The sequence below is a fragment of the Bombus affinis genome, chromosome 11, assembly GCF_024516045.1.
Source record: "Bombus affinis isolate iyBomAffi1 chromosome 11, iyBomAffi1.2, whole genome shotgun sequence".
In the NCBI taxonomy this organism is placed as follows: Eukaryota; Metazoa; Arthropoda; class Insecta; order Hymenoptera; family Apidae; genus Bombus; species Bombus affinis.
The window spans coordinates 6100576-6112416 of record NC_066354.1 but is presented as its reverse complement, the minus strand read 5'-3'; the positions used below and the strand labels follow the sequence as shown (position 1 = coordinate 6112416).

The 11841-nt window shown below is 35.1% G+C and overlaps 4 protein-coding genes and 1 long non-coding RNA gene across 12 annotated transcripts; 3 read left to right on the top strand and 2 right to left on the bottom strand.

The window, feature by feature from the left end:
- The first annotated feature begins 545 nt into the window (after positions 1–545).
- Positions 546–1921, top strand: LOC126921991 (uncharacterized). Its single transcript, XM_050734124.1, has 4 exons — positions 546–725; positions 811–994; positions 1066–1237; positions 1306–1921. The coding sequence occupies exons 1-4, from the start codon at positions 546–548 to the stop codon at positions 1460–1462; spliced, it is 693 nt and encodes a 230-aa protein (XP_050590081.1). The 3' UTR covers positions 1463–1921.
- LOC126921968 (L-asparaginase-like) lies at positions 1267–8594 on the bottom strand. Of its 8 annotated transcripts, none has more exons than XM_050734071.1 (9): positions 8468–8594; positions 4832–4984; positions 4626–4737; positions 4395–4509; positions 3723–4059; positions 2966–3280; positions 2591–2895; positions 2343–2516; positions 1267–2270 (listed from the first exon to the last, which is right to left on the bottom strand). In XM_050734071.1, the coding sequence occupies exons 2-9, from the start codon at positions 4947–4949 to the stop codon at positions 1908–1910; spliced, it is 1839 nt and encodes a 612-aa protein (XP_050590028.1). In that variant the 5' UTR covers positions 4950–4984; positions 8468–8594; the 3' UTR covers positions 1267–1907. The 8 variants fall into 8 exon arrangements, with proteins under 8 accessions (XP_050590028.1, XP_050590031.1, XP_050590032.1 ...); XM_050734074.1 differs by lacking the exon at positions 8468–8594 and adding an exon at positions 7291–7461; XM_050734075.1 differs by lacking the exon at positions 8468–8594 and adding an exon at positions 5742–5815.
- LOC126922002 (uncharacterized) lies at positions 5809–7256 on the top strand. Its single transcript, XR_007712622.1, has 2 exons — positions 5809–5957; positions 6756–7256. It is a non-coding gene; the product is annotated as an uncharacterized LOC126922002 (long non-coding RNA).
- On the top strand, positions 7796–10262 carry LOC126921999 (uncharacterized). Its single transcript, XM_050734140.1, has 2 exons — positions 7796–8532; positions 8739–10262. Exons 1-2 carry the CDS (start codon positions 8365–8367, stop codon positions 9060–9062), a joined length of 492 nt encoding a protein of 163 aa, XP_050590097.1. The 5' UTR covers positions 7796–8364; the 3' UTR covers positions 9063–10262.
- Positions 9299–11793, bottom strand: LOC126921976 (transferrin receptor protein 1). The gene is made up of 7 exons (XM_050734099.1): positions 10803–11793; positions 10597–10733; positions 10309–10530; positions 10065–10246; positions 9797–9989; positions 9627–9708; positions 9299–9528 (listed from the first exon to the last, which is right to left on the bottom strand). Exons 1-7 carry the CDS (start codon positions 11078–11080, stop codon positions 9327–9329), a joined length of 1296 nt encoding a protein of 431 aa, XP_050590056.1. The 5' UTR covers positions 11081–11793; the 3' UTR covers positions 9299–9326.
- Between the last annotated feature and the right edge of the window lie 48 nt (positions 11794–11841).

Here is an 11841-nt window from a genome sequence, read left to right as displayed (position 1 = left end):
CACATATGAATGCACACATAAATTAAACAAGTATTGCCAGTGTCTCTCAATCGTTATCCTGCTGTATTTCGGCTTAATTTTAATAAAACAACGCGTTGTATCGCGCAAGCTATGTGGAAAATCCTTAAACTAGACCGGCCTTAGCGAAAATAACGAAACGCCAGGGAATATGTAATTACGAAACGTGGACTCGCGCGAATTTGCGGAATTAGGCGTGACGATGAGCAACGGCTGCGGCGACGTTGTTTCGGTACAGTAATTTAACCAGAATTCTCTCTTAGGTTCGTTAATTCCGCTCGTCGGAATAGAATTTCCTACCTGTCAAGAGTGGGCTGGCTTCTGTACAAAAACTGCCAGCAGAGATCAAGGATTCCTCACACGTATTCCTGTGTTCGTTCCAATTAGTCGATTTACTAGCCACCACAGAACTATCGTAAGCATAACGAAAATTCTCTACCTTTGGTAATTTGCTTCAATTAGCTGTAGCAGCACCAGCTTTTACAGATCAATTTTTTTTTCTTTTTTTTAGTAGAACAATAAAAATCATGAGAAATTCGTTCAAATACTACGTTATATTATTATCGCTATGTTGTTTGCTGCACCTTTCTGAACCGAAGGATAACGTTAATGGAAAGGCAAAAACTTCGAGGGCACAGAGTAAGATATTTGGAAAGCATCCAAATGGTGGGCTGATCTCTTTCGATTCGGAACAAGAAGAACTTCGTGTAAGTTTCAGAAAATTCGGGTAATTGTTAACTTTCACACGATCCAGATAAAAAGTCTTCTTATTTGTAATAATAATTGTCCCAGATTGATTGGGCTGTGACTATTCCTTTCCTTTCGATACCGCTCGAGCATAAAATAGGCGAGAATGGTGAATTTCCATCGTTGTTGAACGTTAACACGAAAAGCCTTGGAATTGTTGGATTAATGGCCACCCTGTTTAGCGTAGTTTCGCCATTATTCTCGAAAGCGCATCCACAGTATAATTATCGTAAGTAAATGATACTATAATTCTCTATATTCATTAATAGTTTTTTCTTCTCTTATCGTATACAATGTTAGGCTCGGCGGATAATGGACGATGGTTACATATAGGGAATACTATTAATGAAATGATGTTCAGCAACGATTACGTGGTTCCGTGCATGCAACGTATCGTTTGTTCGATCGTTTCAGTAGCCGCGAATTCGGAGAATCCAACGAGTACAGATAAAATAATCGATGGATTATCAAGGTAAGATCGGAAAGAGAACACTCAGAAACTTGATATTACGAGGATGTTTTAAATTGATTTATCAACAGTCACAGCTGGTTCAAAGATGTTACAAATGGTACGATCATTCAAGATGCAGTGATTACCGGACGAAAGGGAAATCATAATTGCGCTTACATTTATAAGGATTGTTTAATAACGCCGAAGCTTTTAAGAACCGTAATGGACGAGCTTGGGATAATGTGACGATGTAACGCATACTCTCTATTACTGCACAAATACAGGAGGGAATGTTTTTGTACAAAAATGAAGGAACATCGGCTTTTCACACTTCAAACTTACACTTTACCACGCTCAAGGAAATACGTTATTATCTTGCGCGAAATATTTTCGCGTGCACTGCTGCGTGATCCAGTCATAATCACCGTCGCTTTAGACTTTCACTTTTCGTTAACTATTGTATGAAATGCTTAACGACTCTTCTGCGACAAATTAACGTATTTACGTGGTCCGCCGTCTTCGCAATCATATTATTTCAACTAGGACGCGAATACAATACAAAGATAGTTGAATAGATGTCCATTTTATACTATTGCACTTAACGCAGATACACGGGTCTTATTTTTAGTCTGATGTGATTTCTTGTGTAAAATTGCGTGGTTATAGCTACGGACTAGCGGTCGTTTCACTTTCATCTCGAAGTTTCCTCCGTAACTAGCGAGTTCGGGGAATAAAGCGGCGACAACAATCTCGCCGCATCTGCGGAACCCGACGCTTTAGCAAGATCGTGCGGCGATTGTTCCGTTTTATCGAAACATTCCGTCTCCACATTATGATCCAATAAGAATTGAACAGCTAGTGTGTTATTATGTAGCGCCGCGAAATGCAAGGGTGTCCTGCCAGAAAAATCCTTCTGCGAGAGGTCTGCGTTCGCTAATTGATACGACGTTAAACGTTTCACGTTTCCAACGGCTGCAGCGGCGCACATTTTCTCCCCTATTATATATGCGCTTCCATGTAAGTGTGCACCATTATGTATTAGAATATTAATGATCTGGAAAATCGAAATGGAAATATGGCATGAAATGAAATAAATGCGAAATACAAGGTTCGAGTGATATTATACCTCGTGATGATCGAACTCTATCGCGTCGGTAAGCGGTGTACGGTTAAATCGATCTTTGATGTGAACGTTCGCACCCATTCGTAAAAGACAGTGGACGACATTTAAATCACCTTCGCAGCAAGCAATATGCAATGCCGTGCGACCATCTGCGTTTTGTTGCGATATATCTGCACCCTAATTGAAAAGTATAAACTACTTTGAGAAAAGAAATTGAGTATCGTATGAATGGCTTAATTACACGTACTTACGTATCCTTTCAAGATTTCGAGTTTCACGACATCGCGACTCCTCACGGCAGCATTCAACATCGCAGGGAAAAGAATCGATCCCAATTCTTGACGTTCCGCCGTTGAAGAAAGTCTCAGAGATCTTGCAACCGCCTCCACAAGATCTATATCCTCGAGATACGGCGGTCGTTGAGCAGTTAATTCTCCGCGGAGATTCGTTTGCATCATTTGACGCTTCGTTTGTAAATCCCATTCTTTCTTCGATAATACGTAAGCGAGTTTAGTCAACGTAGCTTCTGGTGTCATATCGGAACCTGATATTACACCTGCAAATTTGTAAACTTAGATCTGCTGCAATTTTTGAATGGCGAATTTTTAATATAATTTTAAGTGTACCGGCTTCCTCGAGAAGTTTCCCAGGTGCGTATGAATTCTTAACGCAGCCTGTCGCGCATTGTGTAATATTGACGATGATGACACCGCGTTTTGTAGCTGCGGACAATTCTTTAATTATATCCTCTCGGTTCGTGGGCACGTTGCCTGCTCCATAGGACTGTAGCACCACACCTTCGATCGGGGGCTGTAGAAACGCCCTTACCAAATGCGTAGTCATACTTGGAAATATTCGTAGCAATCCAACATTTCTGTTCAAGGACGCGTATACGTGAAACTTTTCCAACGTAAATGGTCGGAATATTGCTCGATAATCCACTGCAATGCACATACATATATGTACATTACAGTGACGCTGATAAAACGGCACATATTAAAGACATTCTTAAACTACAATTGTACACGTTATGTATGCTAATACAGGTTCTCTTTAACTACATTTTCCGTATTGCAACAGTAGCTTGTACCGATGTTTAACACGTGCATATCGCAATAAATTAACATATACGAACACGTTATTTTATATGATAATGCTGATGTAACTACTAGTTTCCAAATATAGATTGCTGATAAAAGTCTTTGAACGTCATAGAATTGTAATATCATCTGGTACGTATTACGCTATCATTGCATGTATCGATTTGCATTTAGAGTCCCATTTAACGGACAAAAGAATATCTCGTGGAAGAAGATTGCACGAAACGAGCAAAACCACAGTCAATTAAGCGAATTGCATCCTGTAATTGGGTCAACTGCTAACCTTCTATCGTGATGTTGGCCTTAGCCAACGGTGGAAAGTTTGGTGAATCGAACGCCTCGAACGAAGTGGCCGATATTTTACAGGTACGATTTCCTCTCATCAAGTTTGTTCCAAAGTATACGCATACTTCCGGTATGTTGTAATTTGCAGCTATTATCAGGGATGACAGGAAGTTATCCAAACCGTCGCTTCTGCTGTCGAAAATTGGGACTTGAGAGCCAGTTAAAATAACTATTTTGCCCAAAGATTCGAGCATAAAAGATAGAGCAGATGCCGTGTAACTTAACGTGTCTGTCCCGTGTAGAATTACGAATCCGTCGAAACGTTCGTAAGCTTGCTAGAACAGCAAATATCGTGTTGAGTGTAAACCTTATTTAATTAGTTAGTTAGTTATTTCTCATTCGGAACTCTTTGTCTACAGTTTACAATAAAATAAAACTTATTTCTAAAAATATCCGGTATTTAAAATATTTATTTCCGAAAGAAAAGATATTAGCAGTATTTCAAGCACTTTAATGAGCGTTCTATGTTCTCACTTTATTTACATGCTTTCGTGTTCCTCTCATGTTTTTGCATGCATTCCCGAAAGAGGTCTTATGAATATATGTATATACCTGATTAAACCATACATATAGCATTTCCAACTATGTATACTTGCATAGTAGAGGTTACCTTGATATCATGGGCAATACGAATCCAATCGTCCATTGTCATGTTACTAGAATCACAGAGTGGCGAATATTCCAATACGTTATAAATGACACGTTTGCTGTCTGTCGCAGTCATTCTTGAAGAAAAACCAAATAAAAATAAATAGCTATTAGTTGGTCAGGTATCGTTACGAATTTATCAGGATTATTAACTTCTTCTTTTTTCCAATTATCAGATCGATTATGCACTTACGGAAGTACAAGCGGGCCCATCAATCCGAATCGTTTTTCCGCATAATCTCGATCGTACATGTGTGGATAATTTCGCAGTTTTTTCACGAAAGCGTTCGCTTTAGGGACGAGAACTGTAGTAAGATAATAAATCGTATTATCTTCACAGTTTTAACGACAACCATTTCAATCACAATTTCACGTGAAAGAGAAAGAGAAACGTATTACCTCCATCTTCATTTCTAATCATTCCAATGGTACCGCCGGTATAAAGAACGAGCACACGACTTTCACGGACACTTTCAATGGCCAAAGAACCAGAACTATTGTTTCTAAGGTACTCCATCCTCTTTCCTTGTGATTACCAACGTGATTCTGCAACTAAGATATACACAACAATGTGTACACATATGCATATGACAACAAACTTAATCCCCTATAGGGTTATCTCCATCAATTCTTGGAACCCATGGTTCGAGGTTTTATGTTATCTATGATCTCCACCGATGTATTGTAATTCAAACCGGTAACGAATTACCGGAATAGGAAAAGCATAATCTTTTTTAATTTTTTATTATACTGTTAGGAGAATTCCTTAATCGGATTATTGACAATCGTACAATCAAAACGATACCAAACGCAACTATATTTGACCAATAGCTTTTAACTAAACTAAAGAAATATGTGATATGTGATGAGGAATAAAAAATCTGACTCTACAATATCTTATTACCATAAAGGTATAAAAATAGAGTGCGTGAACGAGCTGAAAAAGCGATATAATTATAGAGAAAGAATATTGCATAGAGACCTCTTATGTCTTTGTATAAGAACACATACGCATTCGTAAATATGTAAGTACAACACCAACCAGCAAGCGACCTCAGTGTGCAATTTGATTAGACAATAGCCTCTATGCAGCGTTATCTTTTTATTCCCATATTGCATCCACTTACACAGTCACGTATGACTCGCGTACTCTATCTTTATATCTTTATGCTTATTAGACTTCATTTATTCTGTTTTATTCGCACTGCCTACTTCCCAGTCTTACCCTTGATATACTCACGGCAGAGTAAATAAAAGTCTAGGTCACCTCTTCGGATGTATGAACACGCACCATCTGGGTATCACTTACTGTGTTGTAATTGATTCTACCATGAGCGCTCTATGTGTCACGATAGAATGTCACTGTGACACTACGAAGTTTCCGTAAGGAGTGATTTGTTATATAATTTTTAGCGATTATACGCAGATCGAGGTCTCAATACATGTAATACTTTCCCAACCGATATAAAATATGGAGATTATTTAAGATATAAAACAGAAACCGCTGAGGATTAGTTCATTCAAAGTACGCATTTTTCACGGTCAGGTATAGAGTTTGAAAGACTGCTTGAAATTGGAAAGATGCATCTAATGCATGAACGTGACAGCTTTGTGTTATATTAAAATAAATTTCATCGTCGATTATTATATTGTCTACAATCTATCTAGCATAAGTAATTTTTATTTAATCTAACTCAATACACGTGCTTTAGATAATGCCAGTTACACATTCTTGGATTCACAACATTGCATCATGTTGCACTTGGCAATTTCTGTTCGTAATTATTATGTATTACTTGTACAAGATTTTCCTAACAAACACTGATACTATCGTGTAGTAAATTCTAAGTAGGCGTACAAACAAATTCTATGAATTATTATAAGTTATTTTTTACACTGGTTTATTTTTTTACAATTTATTTGTATAAACAATTACCGTTTATGTGTATAAGTATAATCCAATAATGCATCATCTTAAATTTACTTTTGTATTGACATTTGCTAAACATTTAAGCTTCTTAACAATTTTCAAGTTTCGGATTTAGTATTCTAAAAAATGCAATTTTTTAAATGTAAAATTTTAAAATAACAAATAGTTTACAAACGGAATACCTTTGATTCCATTAACTGATCAAAACGTAGTTTAACTATATCGTATGTAACCAGTAGTAAAGATCCACAAAGGGTACTCATTAAATTAGCAGTTAAGCCTCTATAAAAACCAATTGGACCATCTTTTTCTATGATAGTAGTGATCTGACGGAGTATTGAATAGTCGTACTCAGTAAACGAACCTTTAAGATTCCCATTGAAATTGTTTCAGAATTTTTTACTGACCACGTGTCGCACTGTCACGAAACTTCTAGAACCACGCCCGCTCCAAAGCATTTTTTGTCTAGACGTTGTGTCGAAGGGATAGGACACAATTGTCGCGATCCAAGAAGATAATTGAGCAAGAGCCAAGGACATAAAGAATGGTGCGTTCATTGTGTCACGATCTGTTGCATAATTGTTCAAATATGTTCGTTTACCAGTTGTATAAAGACCAAAGTAAATGGATCTACAAAATGCATTTAATATTGTTCATTCACATTACCATACTAGAGATTATAAATAAATTTTTATTGTCACGATATCTATTTGTACGTTGTCCTTTCATCTATCGTCAAACACTTATTTGGAGATAGAATCAAAAGTAATTGTAGGTTAAATTTTGTAAAATACAGGGCACCTAGTGTATAATGTAAGAAATAAAGAATCAAATTGAAATATTTAAATGTATAAATTCGTTCAATAAACGGTCAATACTTTTGAAATTGATTAATCAATTGATACAATTATTATTAAATACTCCAAACCTGTATAAAGATAGCCCGCAAACCGAGACAGACAGTCCTTGATATAATCCTTTTAAACCGTCGTTTTTGTAAATTTTGCATATGCAGTCACTGAATCCGTAAAACTCCCTCTTAACTATCTTGCTGTCGCCAACGTCTACGGTTATTCGAGTATTGCAGAAATGAAGGGGGTAGAGAACCGTACAGGAAGTTAAACCGACAGCACCGCCAGTCATGAAGGGCAAAACGATGTGACTGTAATTCTTCGATTCAATCATCTATGTTTACGCGCGCAAATTTCAGAATTATATTTAAAAAAGTATTTTTATTAATAATCTATCGGACAAACTTTTTGGAACATTCCGTAGTATATATTGTAAAAGGAAAAATTAATTGCTTGGGCTGGAAAATATCGACAAATATTGAGAACATTTCCGCGCCAAAGAGACAGGAACCCCTGTTCCTTAGGTATCCTAATAAGTGCATTTAAAACGCCAGAGTATGCGGATCGTTTCGCATGTCCTATTTGATGGCTACTCGCCTGTGTCTGTAAAATCAATTTAACCCTTTCAACCGGCGCAATCATAGTTCTAAATATGATCGCTAAAATCCCGGAAATGATGAAAGAAGATCCAAAATCAACGGCACCACCGAGTAACTGAGTATCTAATACATTGAGTAATTTAACGTCAATAGAATCAGATTGTTTTGCGCATTTGGCTTGATTCGCCATTAGTACTATTTGAATAAAAATATTTGTTAACCTATCTTCCTTGTAAAATCATATTGTTTAACATAATATCGGCTTGTTCCACTATACATAATAAGTTGTTCAAATATATGTACATATATTGGACTAACTTCATTCAATCAACCTTCAATACATATTAATGACAGTTTATATGTATGTGGTATGTATACATCATGTACATAGCGACCAATAATAAGATGTGCAAATAATACAGCTGCAATAAGCGACCAATCATTTGTAAAATGATTGTTATTTTGTTATATCACTTATATCGTAAAGTATACCGAGTTATGAATGAATATAACGCAATGTACTTCTGATAGAAGAAGACGATCACGTTCAATATGGTTCGAAGTGACATAAAAGAGAGACTCGAAGCTTATAGACGACGTAAACGAAGGGAAGAAATGATAGAGTCTATTAAGAATGTGATAAAAACTGTCCTACCGTGGAATGGAAATAAACCAGCTGAAGATTCTTCGGTGGCAGCACCGTTAAAATCCGATATCAAGGTAAGGTTATGTTACGTGTAACACGTGTAAGATACTGTAAATGTTATGACAGTGACTATGACTCTCCATCCAGTTATGGATGCTCTTTTATACGGTGTAAATAATATTGGAGGATATTATAACAAATACGTTTGTTACATAAGAAATAATATTTATTGTAAAATTTATACAATAAATCAATATGATTAAGGATGAAAAGCTTGCAGGATGACCAGGATGCGGAAAGTACCTGTTCAGATGATAGTGTAGACCAATCACAATGTACAATGCTAAGAATGGTGATATATCTACTGTATTTTCTTTTATGGGGTACCTTGTATATAATTGCGATTCAATATGAATTTGGAGCAGTATATTTTATTTTGTCTACATTAATATTTATTTGTCTAAATACTCGATCTAAACCAAAAAAATCGGGTGAACTTAGTGCCTATTCTGTATTTAATCCAAACTGCAAAGCTATCGAAGGAACACTTGATGCTTCTCAATTTGAGAGAGAAATAAGATATGGTATAGGAAACATACATTAATTTAAAGTTGTAGAACATTTAAATTGATCTAATTTATCACAGGTAAAAGATAATACATATTTTGTACTCACTTGTATGTATATAAATGTTTGCGTTTGTGTAATTCATAATGATATGCAAATGAAAAATAGGAACTCCAAAATAAAAAATTAAGCTAAGTATATGGTAAAAGTGTCAAAAAACATCAATGATAATTATTAAATGTTACCACAGTCATTTCAAAGGACAATTCCATATTTAACGTTTTGTACTTTTATATTTTTTCTATCGATCTTGTAAAAGTTGTATAGCATTTTCATAACACTTTACCACTTCGTTCATGTACATTATGATTTTGTTTGAAGGCTCATGACTCAATCTAAAAAATTTTGACCAATCAGTTCTGGATTGATTTTGCTTATCAGGACATAGAAGAATCCTATCCAAATCCATCAGTAAATCATTTAATATCCTTGTGTCAAGTGTGCTGTAACAAAAAAAGGATAGATTCTCTAGATTTCTGAAATGTTGTAATTTGTAGTATGTAAATATAAGAATTTTATGTAACTTGTAAAAATTACATACTTGATATTGTCAACTGTATCAATTTTTTTATTACAAATTTTAATGCTAGTTAACAATTTATCCAAGGTTTGCTGTACTTTCTCTGAAAAAAAGTAATTTTATTTAATGTTATAAAAGTCAAAGCAAGTATGGTATATAGTATGTAATATAATATGTAATGTATTTTGTACCTTTAACATCCAACAATTCAGTATTGTTTATAAATTTTAATACATCAAGGGCAGTGTTATTAAAATAACTAGGGTTCCATTTTATTATTAAAGATTCAGAGAACTTCCAAATAGTTTGACCAACTATTTGTGCTAAAATTATTTTACGTAATTCCCTCTCATGATGATTTTCATTGCATGTGATATTATTATTCTAAAAATATATGGAAAAGAAAAGCAATGAAGATTGTCTATTATATAAATATTTATAATTATTTTTACTGTTTACCATATAAGAGAGTACTGCATGAGGTATGTCCAAAGCTAGCCGGGAAGTTGTAACATTGTAAAATGTGTTGTTTGAGGACAATAACTGATTGTCATAAGAAAACCAGTCTTTTACAATGCTAGCAGATTCTAGAACCATAAACTGTACAATATCTGATCCAGATACAATAAAGTGGCCTTTACCTGTAATCAATTGAAATGCGTGTTTAAAATTGATAACCACTAACTTTCCTATGATAACAAACCTTGTAAAGCTTGATGGTCTACTACAATATAAGCCACAATCTTGTGAGGCAGAAAGCTGGACAACATTTCTGGACAAGGATTTGAAGATGCGGAGAATAAACAAAAAATAATAGATCTACGAAGTTTCCACGTGTATTCTTCTTGAATTTGATTGAAAATTTTTGCCAATTCTAAAGCGATCCCGACACCTTCGCCGCTAGCAGATAAAACTACGTACCTATCTGAACATTTACAGTAAGTAAAGTAATGCGATTTATGTTAAAAATAATGCAAAAAAGATAACTTACCAGGCTCTCTGGCTCCTCTAGCGGTTGCCACGATGTACGATTGATATTTGACGACCTTTTCAATAAGCGATAAATTCGATAGAATATTATTCACTTGGTGTATATCATTTTCCTTTAAATTGAAGGAATCCCATTTCCTATTTTATAAATATTTTAAGATAATATAAAAGTCGGATATTAAGATTAAAAATAATGAATAAACGTACATTTCAAAATCAGGATCAAGGGGCGCCCTTTCTAGTTGCTCGAGCATGAAACGTTGGAGATACTCCGTATTTTCTAGTCCGTTTCCCGCTAATTCAAGGCGCTTTTTTTCCGCACGAATTTCTATAGCTCTTTGCATGGCAAAACGGCCAAGTAAATATCCACCCAAGAAAGCAAGAAATCCAATTGATAATATCAACGAAAAACACATACGTTTTGTCACAAACTCGCTGGACTCGCTAAGCCCACGAGCCATTTGAAAGCTAAGTACCCGCTGCATATTGAATATTGGATACACTTTTAAATAATTTAACTGGTAGCAGTCATACTTCGTAACAGCCCTTTTTCACACGAATTACCGAATAAATAATCGAATTTGAAGAAATATTAATAAACAGAAACCATCACTTTTTATTAAATGATGTAAGGGATCATTAGGAATACCATCGATACATGAGTTCATTCAAAACTTATCAAATAAAAGGGTATCAATTTTTTACGTAAAACACTGCTATGAAATAATTGTTATTGACTAAAATATCGTGAAGATGATAGTAGTTTTAAGCGCGTAAAGTTCATTTTATAGTAAAGTATGTGTAAAGATATCTTTCAGTCGGACTAAGTGTTCACACAATGCAAATTTTCATGACTGGTCTTCCGTTGTCTCCGGTAGACCACTTACTTCAACAGTGCGTGGGATAAGACTGATATATTTGTCAGTCCGTCTCGTTGGCTTTCCACCTCTCTACCAACGCTTCGATTATTATATCCTCAACAGACATGTGCGAATGAAATCGAAAGCGAAACCCTCACAAGTTCATAATCATAAAATATTTATGTTGCTATTTATCATTGGGCATTTGTATTGGCAAAAACATGCTTTTTTTAGTACTGTACATGCAATAAAAAAATTTCGTTAAAAATATATGCTGAAAATGTTTTATGGTTACTAATAAATTTTTAATTACTTCCATTAAGTTAATTGGTATCAGTTTCACGATATTTTATCGAAACGTTCACACACATTTAATATTAATATTA

Coding starts and splice junctions, on each gene's coding strand:
- LOC126921991 (XM_050734124.1), top strand. CDS start 546: ATGAGAAATTCGTTCAAATACTACGTTATATTATTATCGCTATGTTGT. Junction 726..810: donor CGGAACAAGAAGAACTTCGT/GTAAGTTTCAGA, acceptor TAATTGTCCCAG/ATTGATTGGGCTGTGACTAT. Junction 1,238..1,305: donor ATAATCGATGGATTATCAAG/GTAAGATCGGAA, acceptor ATTTATCAACAG/TCACAGCTGGTTCAAAGATG.
- LOC126921968 (XM_050734071.1), bottom strand. CDS start 4,949: ATGGAGTACCTTAGAAACAATAGTTCTGGTTCTTTGGCCATTGAAAGT. Junction 4,060..4,394: donor GTATTGCCCATGATATCAAG/GTAACCTCTACT, acceptor TTGCTGTTCTAG/CAAGCTTACGAACGTTTCGA. Junction 2,271..2,342: donor TAGAGTTCGATCATCACGAG/GTATAATATCAC, acceptor TCGATTTTCCAG/ATCATTAATATTCTAATACA.
- LOC126921976 (XM_050734099.1), bottom strand. CDS start 11,080: ATGCAGCGGGTACTTAGCTTTCAAATGGCTCGTGGGCTTAGCGAGTCC. Junction 10,247..10,308: donor AGACCATCAAGCTTTACAAG/GTTTGTTATCAT, acceptor AATTGATTACAG/GTAAAGGCCACTTTATTGTA. Junction 9,709..9,796: donor TGAATTGTTGGATGTTAAAG/GTACAAAATACA, acceptor ACTTTTTTTCAG/AGAAAGTACAGCAAACCTTG.
- LOC126921999 (XM_050734140.1), top strand. CDS start 8,365: ATGGTTCGAAGTGACATAAAAGAGAGACTCGAAGCTTATAGACGACGT. Junction 8,533..8,738: donor CGTTAAAATCCGATATCAAG/GTAAGGTTATGT, acceptor AAAAGCTTGCAG/GATGACCAGGATGCGGAAAG.